Source organism: Chlamydotis macqueenii, chromosome 21 (assembly GCF_036417535.1).
Source record: "Chlamydotis macqueenii isolate bChlMac1 chromosome 21, bChlMac1.mat, whole genome shotgun sequence".
Lineage (NCBI taxonomy): Eukaryota > Metazoa > Chordata > Aves > Otidiformes > Otididae > Chlamydotis > Chlamydotis macqueenii.
In genome coordinates, this window is record NC_141576.1 from 2,999,811 (window position 1) to 3,019,157 (window position 19,347).

General features: G+C 44.8%; 1 protein-coding gene across 1 annotated transcript in view; it reads right to left on the reverse strand.

Moving 5' to 3' along the window:
* Window positions 1-256: 256 nt before the first annotated feature.
* The window catches only part of LOC104476140 (ATPase family AAA domain containing 3A), a 28,118-nt gene continuing 9,027 nt past the window's right edge, over window positions 257-19,347 (reverse strand). The window contains exons 10-16 of the mRNA XM_086764592.1: window positions 18,339-18,464; window positions 17,244-17,368; window positions 14,873-14,924; window positions 14,162-14,232; window positions 10,879-11,046; window positions 10,203-10,311; window positions 257-2,302 (exon numbers count right to left, since the gene is read on the reverse strand). Of these exons, the coding sequence (XP_086620718.1) occupies window positions 2,123-2,302; window positions 10,203-10,311; window positions 10,879-11,046; window positions 14,162-14,232; window positions 14,873-14,924; window positions 17,244-17,368; window positions 18,339-18,464 (831 nt within the window). The 3' untranslated portion in view covers window positions 257-2,122. The remainder of the gene's footprint in view (window positions 2,303-10,202; window positions 10,312-10,878; window positions 11,047-14,161; window positions 14,233-14,872; window positions 14,925-17,243; window positions 17,369-18,338; window positions 18,465-19,347) is intronic.

Genomic DNA, 19,347 nt, shown 5'->3' on the forward strand with positions numbered 1-19,347 from the left:
AGGTGATTATGGAAGAGAGAGGAAGAGTATGGAAAGTGTATGTCACAATTAGATATTTTAATCACATGATATCAGACTGCTCCCTCACATAATTCATTAGCAAGGGTTTTTTAAGCTGAGTGGCTCTGCTTAGCTCCCTTTCCTCTCTCAGGGCTTAACAGAAATATAATTCTAGAAAATCTTAATAGGAAGGGGAAAGCCTAGAATAGCTAATCCTCTAGTAAATCAGTGAACTAAAGGACAACTACACCTAGGCTGAACGGGAGGAAAAACATGACATTGGAGTTTATTTCAATCATTCAGAACATGAAAGTGTGCAGTTTGAGTTTACACAGCGACTCCTCCCTTTCCTCAACAGCAGGCTTCATCTTCAAGTTCTCCTTTGGTATCCACAGGAAAATCTCAGAGAACGCTGTAGAGAAGATGGCAGCCCAAGGCAGTGAAGGTTTGCAGCCTCAGGAACGATTTCTTTCCTCCTGTCGCACAACGCTGCCTGTTCTGAGGACGCTGGTGACCAGCCCTGTTCCGCCCCCGTGCTCACAAGCTCTTGTCAGCGCGCATCTCTCAAAGCTCAGTAACAGCCACCAGCGAAATGGACAGAGCAGGGGCTGCTGTCAGTTCCTGTCGGAGGAGAACGTCTCAGCAAGGTACTCAAGGGCACAGATTTGGGTCAGGGAAATGCGCTGGCATAGTGTCGTTACAGAGGGGACTCGGAGCAGAGCGCAGAGTTCAAATCCAGTTCAAACTCAGAAAAATAAAAAAGAAACCCAAACAAAAAACCCAAGAGATTTTCTGACCGGTCTCATACACCCAGAGAGAACAAATGTCATCTGATCAATCTGATAGGTTTGTGTTCGTGACTTGACAACGGCACATTTCTTAATTGTTCTGGAAATGCAGCAAAGGCTCCTGCAGCAAGAGCAGCTTGATGGCAGCAGCCAGTAGCAAACAAACCCCACTCATCTCTCTCCCGGCCATGCTGGACACGCGTGTGCCAGACAGACTTACTGAGCCTTGCCTGCTCACCTCCTTCAAGAGGCAGCCGGTGTACTCGGGGTGGGGGGGGGGGGGAAATCTCTAGGGCTGCTTGCAGAGTAGCTGTAGGAGCAAATACCTGGCTGGAGAAAGCAAAGAAAGCACTGTGGGCTGTAGAGTCCTGGAAAGCAGCAGTTCAGTGGCTGAAGGGTGACCTAGCATCCTGAGCAGTGCTTTCAGGGCTGTGCTACAGGAAGTGCCAGTTGCTCCACTGCAGTTCAAGTAACCTTTTGTGACCCAGGCAGCATCTGCAGTTATTCTACAACGCTACACCCGAGCAGAATAAAAGCTCCAGGCTTGGAACACTGAGTGCTTCAGCACCGCAGAGTCACGCTCCAGAGCTTTCAGTCCCTTGCAGTGTACAGCCATCCTCCAGGAGACCCAAGCACAGAGAGGAAAAAGGGCAGGAGCCAGGCACGAGCAGGGGTAGCCAAATCCCAAGGAAAGGCCAGTGCTCATCAGCCAACCCAGCGCAGAGCTGTAGCTGTAACTCCCAGTTAGCCAGGTGCAGCTGCGAACCACAGCCAACACACCCCTGCAACACAAAGTCTGCCCTGAGCCTGCGAAGGGGCGACAACAAGAGAGCAAGGAGCGATGCCATACAGAGATGGCATCAAGGAGGGATGTCGTGGGTAGGATTTGTGGAAAAAAAAAAAAAAGATGAGAAATACCGCTGCTGGAGCATAAACCCTCCAAAGTGAAATACCTGGGAGTAGCAGGCTTGAACAGGCCCCGGGTTCCCCCAGGCCTCTGTCATTGGGACACTCCAGGACAATGACAAATGGCTGAAAAGGATTTGGAGTTTGGGCTCTAGCAGGACAGGCCACACACACTAACACAGTCAATGGTATTTCAGCAAGGGAGTCCTTTAATCCAGTTGCTTCTGCCTTATTCAAACCATTTTTTTTTTCCTGGTGCACTTTAAAAACATGAAATCAAAGGCAGACTGAGGCAGTACCCCCTGCTTGGCACCAACGGACACATTTCTCTCAACACATGATTCCACCAAACACTAGCCCAGAAGACCCTCCCAGCTTTCTCCCACGCCCACTTCCCCACACGTGCTGGTCTGAACCCTGCAGACTTCTCACACCGCTGTTCCTTTGGGGAAAGGCAGGAGCGGGTTGCTGCCAGCCCCTTTGCTCGCTTCAGCGCCCTCCGTTTTCAGCCACTCCATCTTCTGTTTGTGCTGCTGCACAGCATCAGCTACCCGGGCATCGATCATGGCCTCTGTAAGAACACCGTCCTCTGACGCATAAGCTGCGGCCTGGAGGGGCAAAGAGAAGAGAGATGTAAGTTAGTGATGGCAATTCCTAGGATCAGTGAAGATCTGAGACTGGCCCCTCTCTTTTATTTTCTTCTCCACGTGTGTTTGTCCCCACACTTCCTCGCACAACATCCAGCCTTGTTCGAAGTCAGCAGTGGTACCCAGAGCAATCCGGCGTATCGCTGTCGGAAAGGTTTTCCCTGATGCAGCTGTACCGGGACCGAAATACATCAACTGCCCAAGCACAGAGAAACACTCACAGCTACACCAACGTCTTTGTCTCTGAGCTACTAACACGGACCTTTGCCCACCTGCCTCCGGATTTTCTGAGAGAAAAAAAGTCTTTGCATTCAGAAGAGACAAGGCAGCAGGTTCGTAATGCTGAACACAGCCAGAATAGCTGGGCTGCAGTCACACCTGGCTTGTTTAAATTTCCTCTCCTGCTTTAAAAGTGCTGCATGTGTGAAGCCAGTAAGGTAAAGAGTAATCAGTGCACAGGGTGATTGAACGGCTCCATCCAACACAACAGAAAATGTTTTAAACGCACAGGAGAACCAACATCAGTGCTAGGGTGAATGTGGGCAATGTGGCAACTCTAAAATGATAACTCATGTGCACCGATCCTGCTTTCCTTGGGTGTTCTACTAAAAATCTCCCTCACTTCTGTGCTGTGTCAGCTCCCGCCCCAGACTCACCTGCCTGTGGGACCTTCCCTTTTCTCCCCGCTCCATTCATACCCCAACTCCTGTCTCTCCAGTTCAGCTTGGTAAACCAACACCCGGTCCTGCTGCCACTTTAATGGGCAGTACAACTTTGATTGTAGTTCCTTGCAGAAAGGGCTGAAAACTACTGACATCCTTGCCAAACAGCCCATAAATATTTCCAGTGGCAGCTTAGGAAAACAGGACTGCGTGCCACTTCTCTTCAGCTGTAGCAAAAGGATTGTTGCTTCTGCCCAAACGCGCAGGACAGCCAGGAGCCCGCTGATGGACGTTTTGCAGGTGACACCACCAGCAGCTGTACCCCAAGGAAGGGAAGGATGCTTACGCTGCTAGCCGTACAGCCCATCTCCAAGGCAACAAAGCAGCTCCAAGCTACCGATTTCTAAATCTGGTTACTCCCCATGCAAGTCCTCCTGCAAGCAACTCAGTGCTGTGGTTCCTTCAACAGCTATGCTAGCGAGGGAGCTTGACCCTGATCAGGGTGGGACTCCCTCCGGCTTCTAACGTCTCTGCTCCTGCCTCAAACAGCCCCAAACTGCCATCCACATCTCTCCTCCTGCAGAGCTATCACATCACGGACCGTCACATCCCAGCCCTCCTGTCTGCAGGGCATTCCCTAAGATCCCAGTTAGGAATATAAACCTTGGCTCTCATGACAGGCTGAGGTGTGCTTCTAAGGCGTTACATATTGGCTCATAAATCATTAACGGTGCAAAACATCCTTGTCTTTACATTGGAAAGACAGGGATTTGACAGATGGACCACTCTGTGGATAAGGGATTGGCCGGATGGTCGCACTCAGAGCTATGGTTAATGGCTCGATGTCCAGGTGGAGACCAGTGACAAGTGGCATTCCTCAGGGGTGGGTGTTGGACAAGGGGTAACGGCTTTAAACTGAGAGAGGGGAGACAGATTATATGAAAGGAATAAATTCTTTACTGTGAGGGTGGTGAGGCACTGGCACAGGTTGGCCAGAGCAACTGTGGATGCCCCATCCCTGCAAGTGTTCCAGGCCAGGCTGGACGGGGCTCTGAGCGACCTGGTCTGGTGGAAGATGTCTTTGCCCAGGGCAGGGGGTTGAAACTAGGTGATCTTTTAAGGTCCCTTCCGACCCAAACCATTCTGTGATTCTGTACCAAGCAACGAGGTTTACTGCAAAAGCATCACAGAAAGAAATCACGGTGTGACCATTGTATAAATCCAATGATGTAGACAGGAGAGAAGACAAACCCCAGAGGAAGCTGTTGTACCAGTCAGTATCATTCCAGCACTCACTAGCCCAGTACAGGAGATGGTAGCCTTCCTCGGTAGCCCTTTTTGGGGAACTGGTTAGATCACAAGAGGTCTCCCTGCACTAACCACATGTAACCACAGAGCTGGCAGGCGCTGGTTTTACTGCAAGAAGCATCAAAACAGATCCTTCCCTGTGCAAAACCTTTGTAATCGCTCCTTAAGGCAGAAGTGACAAGTAGGCTAATGCTCACACTTCGAGTTAGGAGTAAACACTGGCCGCAGGCAAGGAGTGCAGAGAAATAGGTCTGCAAACAGGGAATTCGCTTTGCACAAAGGCACTTGTCCTCTGAATTCAACAGCAGAGAACACAACGAGGCAGTAACTGTCCACAGACACCAGGAGAGCACTGTTCCCATCACCTGCCTGCTGCCACAAAGATTTATACAACAGGTACCACCACACCACCTGCCCTCTCTCACCACCCTAAGAGGGGCACGGTGGAAAGGTTCTGTTCAGTTGAAGCATCCTCTCTCACTCACCCCCATAATCCACCCACCCTCCTTTTTTATTTTATTTTATTTTTTTGCAGGACATGACTGGGGACTTAAAGCTGAAAGGAGCCAGCACCCTTTTGTCAAGGCAGCCCCCCAGCCAGGAGGATCTGGCGTTTTAAAATGCAGTAAGTGCTTTCCTGGGATGTGCGTTACGTACCTCCACGGAACAGAGAGGATGCCTTCCCTTCCTCCCTGCCACCGCATAGGCTGTAAATTCAATGGTGGAAACTCCTGCAAAGCTGTGCAGTTCACGCTCTGTTGATTTTCTCAATGACTTTCTATTTATAGAAAGCCTCAGGCCCTAGCTGTCAAGAAAGCAAATGGGAGAAGCAGCTGTCCCTTCTGGGAGTAGCTTGCACTCTCACAGAAACGGTCCTGTGCTTCATTTGTATTCATACCTCGGCCTTCTGCGTGGACAAGTTTTAACCCATTTTCTCCAGCACAACTATTCATGTTTTATAACTCAAATCCAATTACGAAATAACCCGAAAACACAAGTATACGGGGGGGAAGCAGAGGGCTGGAGCACAGATGACAATTCCAGCCTGGATTACCTGATGTTGCATTTCAGCCAAGAACTGTGGTTTATTTTAACCTGACCAAACTAATCTCCATCCTTTGAATCGCATTGATAATGAAAACAGCCCGCTCAAAAAAAAAAAGAAACCCAAAACACAAGCACAGTCCCCTCCTCTCCACTTACTTACCATGTCCTTCAGCTCAGACCACTACAGAAACATTGAATTCTTACCATAACTTGGTCAGGCAGATGATTTAAAATAAAAATAAAATTAAAATATAAACAAGGTTAATGGAGCAAAAAGGTATTTATGGCACAAAAGGCAAGGAAATGACAGGAAGCTCGCCTTTATTGTTAACACCAGAACATAAAACTCCTGGGAATTCTCTGAGTGTTGCCAAAACAATTTCCAAGAGATTACCACTTGGAATAGTGAGAGGTTGCTTTTTTGACATTTTATCTAAAGCATATCAATAGGTTTAATACAGGGTGCAGAACTAAGGAAGTCTGCACATTAAACAGATCTGAAAGGAATTTTTAAGTGTGTAAATGCATCTAATCCATGCTATATTCATAGAGGATTAGACATGAGGAATGGAAAAGCACACGGACAAAAGAGAATGCTCAGTCTTCTGCAGAAGAGATTATAATGGATTTCTAGAATGCAAATATTAGCTGTGCCAGACAGCAATATTTTTCCCAGTACTAGAGGTTACACCCTCCACTTTTCTGCATCTTATTTTTTCTGTTTGGTAAATTCAGAACAAACTGAGCCAGACTGAGACAACAGTGAACTAGAACTTCATGTAAATGACAGTCAATTAATTTCAAGCCCAGCTTGAGGTGGAATTAAGCCTATGAAAGCCGCAGCCATTGCTCAGCCTTCTAGTTTAGCTGAGAAGTGTTTGTTAAAAGCAGTATTGGCGTAGTGCTCCAAGCACATCTTCATGGGAAATCGCTGTGAGGCCATGAAATAGCGGAGTGGCCATATGCTGCTGTCCTAGGTTACTCTGGGTAAGACCCAACAGCTATGATGGTTTCTCCTCCTCCTGCTCCAGAACATCACTTCCCCAAACCATCTCTGAGGTTCAGTTCTGGCCATGGGAGATGACCACAGGCAAGCTAAGTAGAGCTGATGAGTCCCCTAGCATCTCAAAAACTCCACCAAGTCCATGATAAAGACCTTCCTGTGCACTGTGTGCATTTCCTCCAGCACTTTGGCAGATTCAGGAATGGAAACAGGAGTAGCAATGCAGATCCCTCACTGCCTCTCCTCGTACTACCTGTGCTTCGTGAGTGATTTGATTTGGTTTCATCACAGAGGTTAGAACTAGAACTGCAAGCAGGGAGGGTTCTGTCAGCTCGAGGCAGTAGGACAGACTCTGTGGAACAGAGCAACGCCTCACCAGAGATTAAGCCTGCCACTCTGCTCCCTCTGCATTCATCCCTGTTGTCCAGGCACTGGTTGAGGTCTTGTTCGAAGACATGTCTACAGAGGTATAACGCATTCAGACAGCAACACTGCAAAAGACTGCTGGAGGAATAAACTAATTAAGAAAATACATACACAAAGCTGAGGTGAATTAACTGACTGGCATGTTGCAATTAAGCCTACACCTTGAGGATTAGCTCCAAGTCACATCAGGGCACAATGTGAAATAGCTGAAAACAAAAGGCAAACAAAACGCTCCCGTCCAGCTCTGTGCTCCAGCATTCACAACCAGCGGTTTTCACTAGGGCTTTGTGCTGTAATCTTCCCTGGAACGGGTCAATTGAATTTATGTATTAAACAGAGACCTTAGGCACACTGCATTTCAGCAACTGTTGTGATGAGCCTATCTAGAAAAGTGTTGGAAGCTTAAATGTCTCAAGACATAGTTATTTCAAGTCTGCTCTGAGGACCTCTGAAGAGCACTAGGCTCGGGACATCTGCTGTTTACCAGCTCTGCAAGGTGTCACTAAGATCACAAACAGAACTGTTAAGAGAAATACCTTGTTTTTCCCTTTTCTTGGCTCTTCCCACCCTTCATCTCAATGTGTACATCATCTCAAACTCCTCCTGCCTGTGCTGTTAGCCTGACATAACGCTTTTGATGGAGAGAGGGGGGAGAAAAGCAACTGCAAGTAGGGAACTGAGTGGGAAGTCCAGACGTCCACCTTAAGTAGAGTCACAGAAGAGACTCCCTAAACCCTCAAGTGAAGATCTTTTGCAGCCTTATCCAAGGCAGACAAAACTGCAGCTTGCAAAGTGGTTAAAATTCAAGTGCGTGTTTGTAAAGGTGCTGCACACATCAGGTTATTTCCCACAGCAGCCATCTTGGGCACGCAGCATCCTGAATCAAAAGTTCAGTCACACAGGAGTTTCAACACTTCAGGAGTTAACAGTCCTGTACACAGCCAACCACCTTACAGCCGTCTCATCCAGCTGAGCAAAGTCTGACAAGCATTTTCTTGAGCCAGTTACACTGGTTCACGTGGCCCCTACCTACCCGGATCCACCTCCTCTGATGAGCCAGGACAACAGTGCAGCCGTGCAGTTAAACTTACCTTGCCGGGCTATTTTTAATTCTGATCAGCTCCCTGACCCAGTTCATAGCACAGACACACAGAGAGGTGTACCAGCACGAAGGAATGGATAGCAGAGAGGCAGGAATACGAGGCAGGACTAACACTGCCAGAAATACTTGTAAAACTGCAGCCTTAATCCTTCCCTCATAGGAGAGAGCATTCTATCAGCTACAAAGACACCAGTTAGCACTGACCCAGGCCCCAAAATACCAATACCATTCAAGAGATCAACTTGGGGTAAGATTACTTAAAACACCTCCTTACAGAGGGGGTTTTAACTGCAGCTACTGAAATGCCATGCCCTGGATACTTCATAAAGGCAAAAACAAAGGCAGGGGTTAACAATTCCTGTCACAGTCAAAAGTCAGTGGACCGAACCTGGCATAAATGCAGCCTTCTGTAAAGCTCTAGTCAAGCTCCAGTCAGTTACAGTTCCAAATTCCTTGACCCAATGACTGAAAAACAACCCTATGGTAGCACTCAGGATCAAAAGCCCCGGCAGACAGCTCCCAGGGCAGTGTTCAATACAGAAACATTACCCCATTTTGGATGCCTTCACAAACTGCTTGTGTCCACCCAGTCATCCCCTGAGGGCAGAAGTTCACATGTCTCGTTACTAGCTGCAAAAACCCTGTGCTATTTTAACACTGACCCATGACATCACACTTCCTTTCCTGATCAACAAGGGATAAAATACGAAGCCCCTTGTTCCAGAACACCAACAACTTTGATTTTGACACAGATGAAGCTTCTTGCAGCTTCTACATCAAAACAATTCATATGTTCTTGCCCACTATTTTTTTTTTAAAGCCCTTTGACTGTTTTATGACAGCAGAGAGAAGCATAACCTCCTGCTGCAATTTTACATAGAGCCTTGTTAATAGTTCTGGCACTATAAAGTACATTTTAAAAAGTGACCAGGGCAACAACACTGAGGAACTAGTCATCTCCACCTTTCCCTTCCTTCAAGATCACTTAAAGGATAAGTGATAAAAGCTGAGGTCATTCCCAGGGAGCAGTGACAAGCTAGGAGATAAGTGGTGATAAAAAGCCAAGCTGATAAAAGCGAAGATCATCTATCACAACTTTTTATTACAGGAAATGCCTGGCAGCAAAGCCTTTCACATACATGGGCAAGGGGGTTCTCTTCTAAATGAAGAGGAAAAAAAAAGAAATGCTATGACAATTTGTGGTCTGCTTTCTCTCCCACATCACGTCACTCACTTTAAGACAAACACGCTCTACGTCTTTATCCTGGGTTTCAAAATCAGAAGCCCGCAAAAAGCATAGCTGTACTTGGGAAAAGTGAAGCCACGATGTAATGCTAAAGGCATAACAGCCCAAGACTCTGGTCTTTCCTTCAGCCTGTCAGCTCTCCAGAATGAACACATGCTAATTGGACGCCAATTAGGCAGCCCACCTAAAACCCATCAATACGCACCACCTCTCTCCCAAGCTCAAATACTTGTCAAGGATCTCGCTAAGCTTCTTGACTGAGCTGATAACAACACTAGCTTGGTATGTTTTCAAGGAGACAGAGAACAGAAACAAATTAAAAATAAATAAAGCTTTATGTACATTTTCAGATGACAGCACACATTTTGAAATAAGTTTCAGTAATACAAAATACACATAGTAAAATTATCCAGCTGCGTGCTAACGTACAAATAATAAAATAAGGACTAAGAGCACTCAGATGGCTGCTTTGGACCTCAGCTCATGAGTACTGCACCTAAATGGATTAGAAAGGATAAATACATTTTGTACCTTAAAAGGTGGGAAACTAGTAATAGGAGGAATGAAATGTACAAACTTTGTAAAATGTTTGTGAACTGCTAAAGTAAACAACCCCCCCCCCACTTTGTTTCTACAATGCCTGAAAGGAAGCTGACACAAGCAAGTTTTATTACATACAATTTGGAGCATATTCCTTAAAATTAAAAGTTTATAAAAATACACAATCCACTAAGAAACTGGCAGCTGTGATAAACTAGGGTGAACGTGTGATTAAAAAAGTGCTTAAGGTTGTTGTGCATACGAGCAATTGCACTCAAAGTGATTGCACTTCTTATTTCTACACAGGTACCATGCACGTGGAAGTACCTGGTCTTTTCAGCTCCATTTTCCAGTTAGTTTTGTTCCTTTGATTGACCCGCTCTAGAGCTAGCAGCATTTTAGTACTACTGTGTGGACTAACTGATACTTCCAAAGTGAGACAAGATCTGAGACTCCGACATCACACACTCAAACCTTGCAGAAAGGGAAAACGAACCAAGAAGCCCCATCATAAAAGCCCTACTTACCTGCCATGCCACAGCAAGCTGGGAGATCTCTCGGCCAGACATGCCCTCTGTCAACCTGGCAATCTCCGAGCACTTCTTCCCATAGTCAAACTGGGCCAGCTTCAAACGTCTAAAAGGTAGAAGAACAAGAATTATTTTACATGTAGCTACAGGACAGGAGAGTGAGGGAGTCAGAGGTAGGCTTTGTAAAGAGCAACACTTACAACAAAACCAAAGATCAGATCGGATCAATCTCTGTAGAAAGATCCAGCCCGGGTACAGAAGTTGTTCTCCTGGGCCCAGAAAGCCCAGTTTTGTGGCATAAAAAGGTGTGCATCTGGATTAAGACCAAAAAAGTGCAAGCCTGCACGACACAAGGAAACGAGTCACTTGGTCTGAGTTTCTCTTCTAAGCCAAGCAAAGACAAGTGCTTGGACATGAGGAGTTGCAACAGTGTTCCTACTTGGATTATTGGCTCCAGTGCAGTAACTGGTCTCCTAAACTTGAAGGGCACAACAAACCATGGCATGAAATTCTAGGATGGCACCTCATCCCGTAACAGGATAGCAAGAGGCATCTCTCCAACTCTGTACTAAAGCGTGTTTATAGATAGCGTGACAAAATACACAGAAAGAGATGCAGAACAATTAAAGACAGAGAATCCAGTAGGGTGGGAGAGTTCTGCAGGGATACTCACTGTTTACCCTCTGTGGCTGGCTTCAAGACATGCCTATCAAAATACATTCTCACAAGCCGCTCCCGTTCTTCTAGCTGGGGCAGATCAAAGTTCACCATTTCATCTATTCGGTCATTGATAGCCCAATCAAACTGCTCAGGCTGGTTGCTTGCTAAAACAAGCATAAACCTGGAAATATGAAACCAGAGAGGAAAGACTGAAAAACCCATGAAAATAAAAATAAAAAATCAATGAACCAGTCTGAACACTGGGAACTGCCATGGCCAGTATCAAAGAGCTTTCATCACCCAACACGTCTGAAGATTCTTTAGAAACAGCTTTGTAACAGCATCTCAAGCAACATACTAAATTGCAGTGCAGTTTAAGTTATTTGGAACTGAAACGTGTTTCACTCTGTACCCAGCCTTCCCCAGTTTATCCTTGCCTTAGAAGCCTAATTTATCACTTTACCCACAATCTCCCTCAAATTAGGAATATCATAGAATCATAGAATGGTTAGGGTTGGAATATCACAAACATTCAGCAAGAGTACAACCTTCCAGAGACCTCCAAGTCTGAAACCTTGGAATAAGGCTGGACAACATGGAGACATGTTCCCTGGCACAAACATATCTCCAGTTTAAATCCCAGTTTGGGGAACTGACTTCAAGGTGCTAACTGCACAGCACCCTAGAATCATGAGGGGCTGTCTTAGTCCTGCTCTGAAGGTCTGAACGGCTGCCAAACTGAAATCCAACAGCATTACTGAAACCTCAGCCAGCTCAGCGAGCTGTAAAGCACCGAAAGGACTCATCCTGGGCTAAGATTAAGGGGAGGCCACCACTGCTGGGCCTGTGTACGGCAAGGTCGCTCTTCAGCAGCTGGTAAACGTTGACTTGTTTCCTTCAAGCAAGTCTGACAACACATTTCTGCTACCAAGTCCAAGCGTGCAGACAGAGAGGCATTCACAATGGGTGCCATAAACCAAAGGTGGTTTGTTTTACCAAACTCTGCTCTGTGGTACAGATGTGCCAGCTTCCAGGTCCTGCTCTCTCCTGCTGCACTTTGAAGCTAGAAGCCCTTTCTTTTGCTTCGTAATGAAGCTTCTTCCCCATGCCAATTCTACTTTAACGCTTTAATTGATGTTACAAGCTTAATAGTGCATTATAATTTGAAATGGGCTTTTAACAAGCAGCTATTGGAATATTGACGTTCTTGCAGTCTATTTAAATTTTAGTCTCCAGGGGGCTGTGTTCTTTACTGTCATTTCTGAAGATAATTTCACCAAAGAGCCACACAGACATGAAGCTGTTCCTACTCTACTACTGACAAGGGCTTCCCCCAAATCCTGGCAGAAACACAGCTTGGATAAAGGACTGATATGCAACCTGGTATTCAAGGCCTTGCTCATTTGTATGGTGAAAATTATACAAATGAGTAAAAGGCAGAGGCAGGCACAGTCAGCTATCCAGCAGGAATATACAGAAAGTTCTTTGGGAAGTTTGAGCCAGCAATTCACAATACTTAGTACTTAGTTATGCTGGTGACAATTCACCGGTAAAGTAACCGCACTCCTCAGTGTCTCACCAGAGCAGCTGGATTTACATGCACTATTAGACTTATTCAAGTGTACTTCCATCTAAACATCTTTACAATCTTTGCAGATACAGGACAAAAGACATTGCTAGAGATCACCTAGGAGCTCAGCACATCTACAGTTTTCACTCTGGAAAATTGTATTTCTGTCTTAAGCCCTGTTTGCTGTGGGTTCTGCAGAACGTGTATTTTGCCAACATGTTTATTATATTTCTTCTTGCAAACAGCAAGTACAACATTGTTTCATAATAATTATACTTGACTCAACACTTATAGAGCAATTCTGTCGTCACAAAGAGGAAACCAAGGAGCTTGCAAGTTCCATGCAGGCTCAACACCTTACTTTCTAGCGATCTGCTCGTTTTGGAAAGGCATACCTTTCAAGGCACCTCACTGTGACGAAGGAGGGCACAGAGAAGCTACATACAAGCAACTATCAGTTAGAGCTGCATTGGTTTTAACAATTTCAAGAGAGACCCCAAGAACAGAAAACGCCCTGCTGCTGCCCTAAAACAATGACCTTCTAGAATATTCATTTCAATGTCGGGAGGTTACTGTAACGGTGTTTCACTACAACTTCACTGCGGGACCAGTTCATCACTGAGAAACTCACCCTCCCACAGAAAGAGACAACTTTTCTTGTTGGCTCAATTTCCTTGTAAAAGAAGTTTAATAACTAAGTAAAGTTCACACACACACAAAATCAAATCAAAGATTATTTGAAGAAGGTTGAGGAAAGGTCACGTCTCTTTATTAGGACAGCGAGGAAATGGGTCTTGTTAAACTAAGTGGTGCTCTGCAGGAAGTTAACATCAACGTGACAAAGCGAGCATGGATGGATTGGCAATGAAATTCACACGCATGCATGCGTCTGTCAAGTCGGCCCTGTAATCGTCTGTGCTCAGCAAATCTATTAGCAGCCATGAAGGGAACAGCTCTGGGATTCCTACATTTATGTGCAACATTGCACAGACATACTGAGCAGACAGCTCATGCAAAAGAACTGAGGTCTGATTGTAAGTCATTTGCCCCGAAATTTCAAACCCACTCCCACTGCACAACCCATGCACAGCACAGGAAGAGGCACCAAAGCGCTGGAGAGGAACAACAGCTCAAACAAGCACCAGCTGAAGCGTTTTTGAAGAGATGATGAAACATCCAGCCAGTATCAACCCTGCATTCTCTTTTGCGCTACTGGTATTCATGGGCCCAATACTGTCCTTCTTTAAACAACAGTAACTGATCAAGAGAGAGAATGTACTCGTCAAGACGACCAAGATGTTCGAATACCACCGCTGCTTCAGGAAAGAATTTCCCTACAGTGCAGGAAGGGAGTCACACACAGTACGGATGACGAGAGGGAACTGCTCACCACTCCATACCACACGCAGGGGAAGCGTTGTCCTGAAAGGCTGCTCAAGATCCCTTCTGCACATCTGCTAATGTGGGCCAACCGAACACCCTTTTTACAGCACTGATCTCTACCCTGTGTACGGCCTAACTTCCAGGTCCCAGGAAAAGACAAAGGACGAGCAAGCTACATTCAGGACACAAGCTGAAAAGGGGATATTCTATGCAGATTTTTTCAAGTCTTTAGTAGCACAGATCATGTGTTTCCAACTTTCATTTGCACACCACAGACTCTTTATAGACTTCCCTTGATTCAGAGAAATATCAGCTGCTATAAGGGCTGAAACTGGATACTTACTTGTTGCTGTGCTGCCCTGTTCTGTGCAGGAATGCATTTAAAGTTGCTCTGAGATCTTCACTGATTTTCTCCTGCAAAGATGAAATCCCAAGTCAACTACCTGGGGACCTAAGACAGGTCACAGCTTCGAGCAGCACTACTGACAAATGAGTTCTATTATTGTCAAGCATTTGCATTACAGCAGAACCCAAAGCACTGCAATACCTTGAAAAGAAGGATCAATTTATAGACTCAAGTAGCAGGTCCAGATCCAGCGTATGATATGGTGACTTACTTTGAAAACATAAATAATTTGTAGAGGGGAAGACACTAGTGTAGCGAAAAGAAGGTCTGTTACGAAAACCTCCCAAGAGAAATATCTGTTGGGACAAAAAATAAACCTGCAGGGTACCAGGGCTGCAGTGTGAACAATATTCTCCTGTTTTCAAGATACCTCTATTTCTCACTGCCCAGTCATCTGCAAAACCTCCAAAAAGATGATGTCACCCATGTTTAGCAGGCAGGAATTCTCAAGCCAGCCTTGAGATGCTCATTCCATTGAGCTGCAAGACACTAATTTCTTGTCTCTGCATCACTTCATTAGGTGAGTAGTAAGGCGCCTGTCAGTTTTAATATTTTGCCCGTTGAAGCTAGCTGATCAGGTTAAACAAGAAGGCTGTTGGCTGAATAACTCTGCAGAACGCAGAGATAACAGACATAGAAAGTACTTACTGTTGCTCTCTTCCGCAGAAACGCATCCGCTTCATCCACAAACAGCAAGAGGCTGCAAAAGGAAAGCACTACACAGTAACAGCAGACAGGTAAGTGAGGCTCAAACGGCTCAAAGGTTCTCCTGTCCCACTACCAGGCACTCCCAACTGTGACCAGCCGTAAGCCCGAAGGATTACACAAGCAAACTAAACTCTTAAAGCAACATTTCCATTGCACACTTGGCCCATCCCAACAGTTAAGAAAGAGGCATTAGCTTCACACATCTTAGGCCAAAAATCTGACTCCAGGTCTCTGGAGTTTTGTTTCCTGCTGTTCAGAAGCAGACTGAACAGAAGCAACTCTAGGGCACACAACCTTAACCTTCTCCAGATTTTTAAATCTAAGTGAGAGTTTTCACGGGCGTGGTTTGGCAATGGGCTTGTATCCAGCAGTGCTGGTATGTCACTGTCAAGTTGGAGGAGATCTTTGAAATTTAGACCTGGCTTCCCAGATGCTTGTGAGAGAGCTTATTTTAGCATTCCCTTTTATTTAGAGAAATAGGGTACAAGCCAGGTATACAAGCATATAAGAAATCCTGGTGACAATGGCATCTTCCTGCCATTCTTCTTCCTTATACCATTCTGAAAACCTGAAACCAGAGTCCTCCCCTGCAACTTGCTTTGTTATTTTGTTGGGTTTTTCCTTTCCAAACCACACTATCAATAATACAATGCTTTTACTACCTGTGGAGAAGTGAATTAATAAAGTCAATGAATAATTCACAAAAATAAATTCCCTTCTATTCCAAGGGTAGTGCTCTTCCCAAGAGACAAAGCGTATGAAGATGTTTATCAATAACAGAACCAAGTTGCTCATAAAGCTGTCACAGCTTGTATTACCTTCTCGCTTAACTTCAAAACCAGCTTTCTTTCAAGGGATTTCAGGGCCTATTAACATCTTTTACACAACTCTGTTTTTTTCTGAAAATATTCTCAGCTACAGTCTCTGCAGAGAAGTGTGTTCTACCACAACAGCTTTCAGCTAATAAAGGCAACACAGCACTAACAGCTTAAAACTGCTGGATATCCACAGAAAAATTTGCTTACTCAAATGTTACGGGAGGTTAGAATATTAATGCATACGGACACACTGAACCTTTGATCATGACTTTCGTAAGATGGCTACCTGAAGTGTATGAAGTTCAAATGCACAGAAAGTTTTCGTCAGGACAGAGAATCAATTCAGACCCAGGCAGTACTGTGAAAGAATTATTTAGTGGAAGCATCCATCATTCTTCATCCAGCTGAGTATCCTCACATCTTTTCCAACTTCTTTTTCTAAGCTCACTTAAATTCTTACATCTTTCCTTCTATAGCTCCTCAGGGTAGGAGAAGCTCAAGTCTTTAAATCCCTAGGACATTTACTCTGCAAATTTATTTTTTTTTAAGGGGGAAATTGAAACATTTACATGATGAATGCAGCAAGGATTAGAACAGACACTGCAAGATAATACCCATCTAAAGCAATCAAAGAACACGTAAATCACCAGTTAGCCACATTTACAGAAGACCTGCAATCAAAACAGCACAAAACCACCAAACTGACACCCACTGAAAGTTCTTTATTGAATTTTTAATATCCTGGCTGGGCAAGCAACTTCTTAGCTACCTCTGGACTGCAAAAATCCATTTACACTAGTATGAGCAAATTAACTACATACTCTTACAAAATCAGGGAATCAAGATTTAGCCTCAACACGAATGCTTTCCTGCAGATAAAAGTTTGCTTTCAAAGGTGACTGAAAAAGCACAGCAGTTTGTGACTTTTACACCTATCTAATATCAACGCCTTCAGCATCTCTCTCCCCCTTATTCTCTCCTATAATTCGCTACTTCTGCCTGAGACTCAAAAGCCAACAAGGAGCTGGATCCAAGCACTCTCAGAGTCTTAAACATGAGCAATTGCAACAGGAACATAATATCCAGAGGGGGCAAACACCTGGCTGCACCTCCTTTTGTGCTAAGTCTTCTAACCACTGTCAGAAAACTAAATCGCTCAAAGACGTGTCCCAGCTTTCAGGTGGGCAATATCTCTCCATCTGCCTGGTGAGATCAGCAGAGAGTCAAGCTGTGACTGATCTGGAAAAATCTGAAATAACCAAGAAGACTTGAGGGAGGAGAAGAGCAAAAGCTTTAAGCCTTTTAAATATTACTAAGCAGCAAGAATTCTCCCATTCTAGGAAAACTTTAGGAGATGTTATGCCTAACCAGCATTACCTCATCCGTGCAAGAATATAATTCAATAACAGAGATTAGCAGCCTGAACTACACCGCTGCAGTGAGTTTCTTTGAGGAAGAAACCAAATTCAGGATTCAGAGGAACCTCTCCTTACCCTCTCCTGCTGGTATTTGCCCAGTCAAAGAGTTTATGCATGGCAGTAACTCCGTCACGCCCCATGGGGGCAACATCGCCACCTGTCATGATGGCATAATCCATGCCCGAGTGCACGGCTAGTTTCTGGAAGGAAACAAAAAGGTGAGTTAAGCACTCTCTTTTCGCTGCAAGTCCATGGAAGATGAGGAGGGGGAAATAAAGTAGTTTAGTCCTATCAGCATGCTTATTTTCAGAGGGTAAGTATGCTCTTGGAAAAGAGAATACTTAGTCACTAAGGGGCAGCTTTTAGCATTGCTCTGAATGGGAACAAAAGATGGAAGATAAGTCTTATGGCAATACACAAAATTTTAATGCTAGAAGGCACTGCTGAGAATGCCTAGATCCTCATCTTTAACTTGTGTGTTGTTTATTTCTTCCACCATTTTCTTCATGGTCTAGTTTATAACTTAATTTCTCTGTGCAGCAAAACAATTCTATTCTCTACTAGATGCTTGACTAATACAACTCAAAAAATATTATTCATCTAAAAAAATTTAGAAGCCTGGAATTAAATGGTCAGTGAATCCCATGAGTATTCAGAATTTTCCCTTTGTGTTTTAAAGCCTGCCACAACTCATTGGTCTGGTGGCTACTAAGCGAAGGGTTTTGATGAAACTTCTGGGGCATGCTGGAAATATCTCCCTTAAGCCTCCAGGTAAAAAGAAAATCCTCTATGATTTTTTGCTAGGACAGAAGATGCAAGTCTATCCATAAAGCGAGTTTGACAGGATGTAGCCAACATCAACCAAGCTCATCAGAGGAGCCTACGGCTTGCACTGACCAAAGTTTGCTTAGGCTGTCACGTAAAGTTGCCAGATGCCTTTTCCAGATAGAACAGCTTTTCTGCCTGCGCTTAGCACTAGAATCCAAGTGATTGTACTAATGTAGAGTTGAAGCAGGCTGGGTGCCCTTTCCTCCCTCCCCAACAGAGACACAAGAACACAGTTTATGCAATACTACAGCAACAGGTTTCAGACTAGAGAGGGCGCTTAGACCCTGAAGTTTTCAGAGCACTTACAACACGCAGGCTGCCAGAGTCTTGGCAGGGTTTTACCTTGGCAAAGAGCGTCTTTCCAGTGCCAGGGGGACCGTACATAAGAATATTCCTGTATAGGCTTTTATTCTTTTTTGTATTTCTTGTTGCTATGGCAATGTCTCTCACACGTGCTTCTAACTGCGGCTGCAAGAAAAGGGTTAAATTTCAGGAACAGAAAGTACCAAGAGACCTGCATCTCAGCTCCACAGATCAGTACCAGCAAGTAGGCAGCACTCCTACAGTCTCAAGCTTTTAAGTGTTAACTTCAGCTGCTTATTACTTCAGATCAGGGTCATCTCCCCTTCTATGTCAGGATTTACTCAATTTATTAAGTTCTGTCCACTTGGCTACAATTCTTTTATAAGACAAAGAGGTAGTGCAGGAAGCAGTGCAGTAACTACTGTAAGAACTGGTAACACCTAAATATTCACTTCCTACTGGTTGCCCTGAGAGGGATATGTCAAAATATAATTAACTCTGCAGTACTAATTCTTTCAACCAAGTCAAACATTCATGTTTATACTTATTACTGCATTTGTAGAGATACTGGGAGAAAGCTATTCCTGCAGGAGCATTTTCTCTCAGCAGCCTGAAGAAGCACTTAAATTCACCTGGTATCCAGGAATCAAATTCAGAAGCAAATACACGGAAGTGACCCTAATCAGCAAGTTCAGAACCATTCGCAAGATGGGCAAATGCACACGCTTCTTCAGCTTTTTGGCATACAAGCAGATCCAGGTTCAGTAATCCTTAACAGATCAGAGGAGACAAGTGGAGCTCTATATATTCACATGCTGACTACAGAGAAAAACTGCAGCAGGGCAAAGACTGAATTAAGACTTCCAACTGCTTTGCACAGAGGAAAAAACGTTAGAGTGCTTAATGTGTGTCACACTAAACACGGGAGCTTACTTATGGTCTCAGTGCCCCAAGGGTGCTATGTCTCCAGAATTACTGGAATTACAGCTTTTGAAGTGAGCATAAGGAAACAGTGTTTCTCATTTAGATTCTGAAGTCATCCTTCACA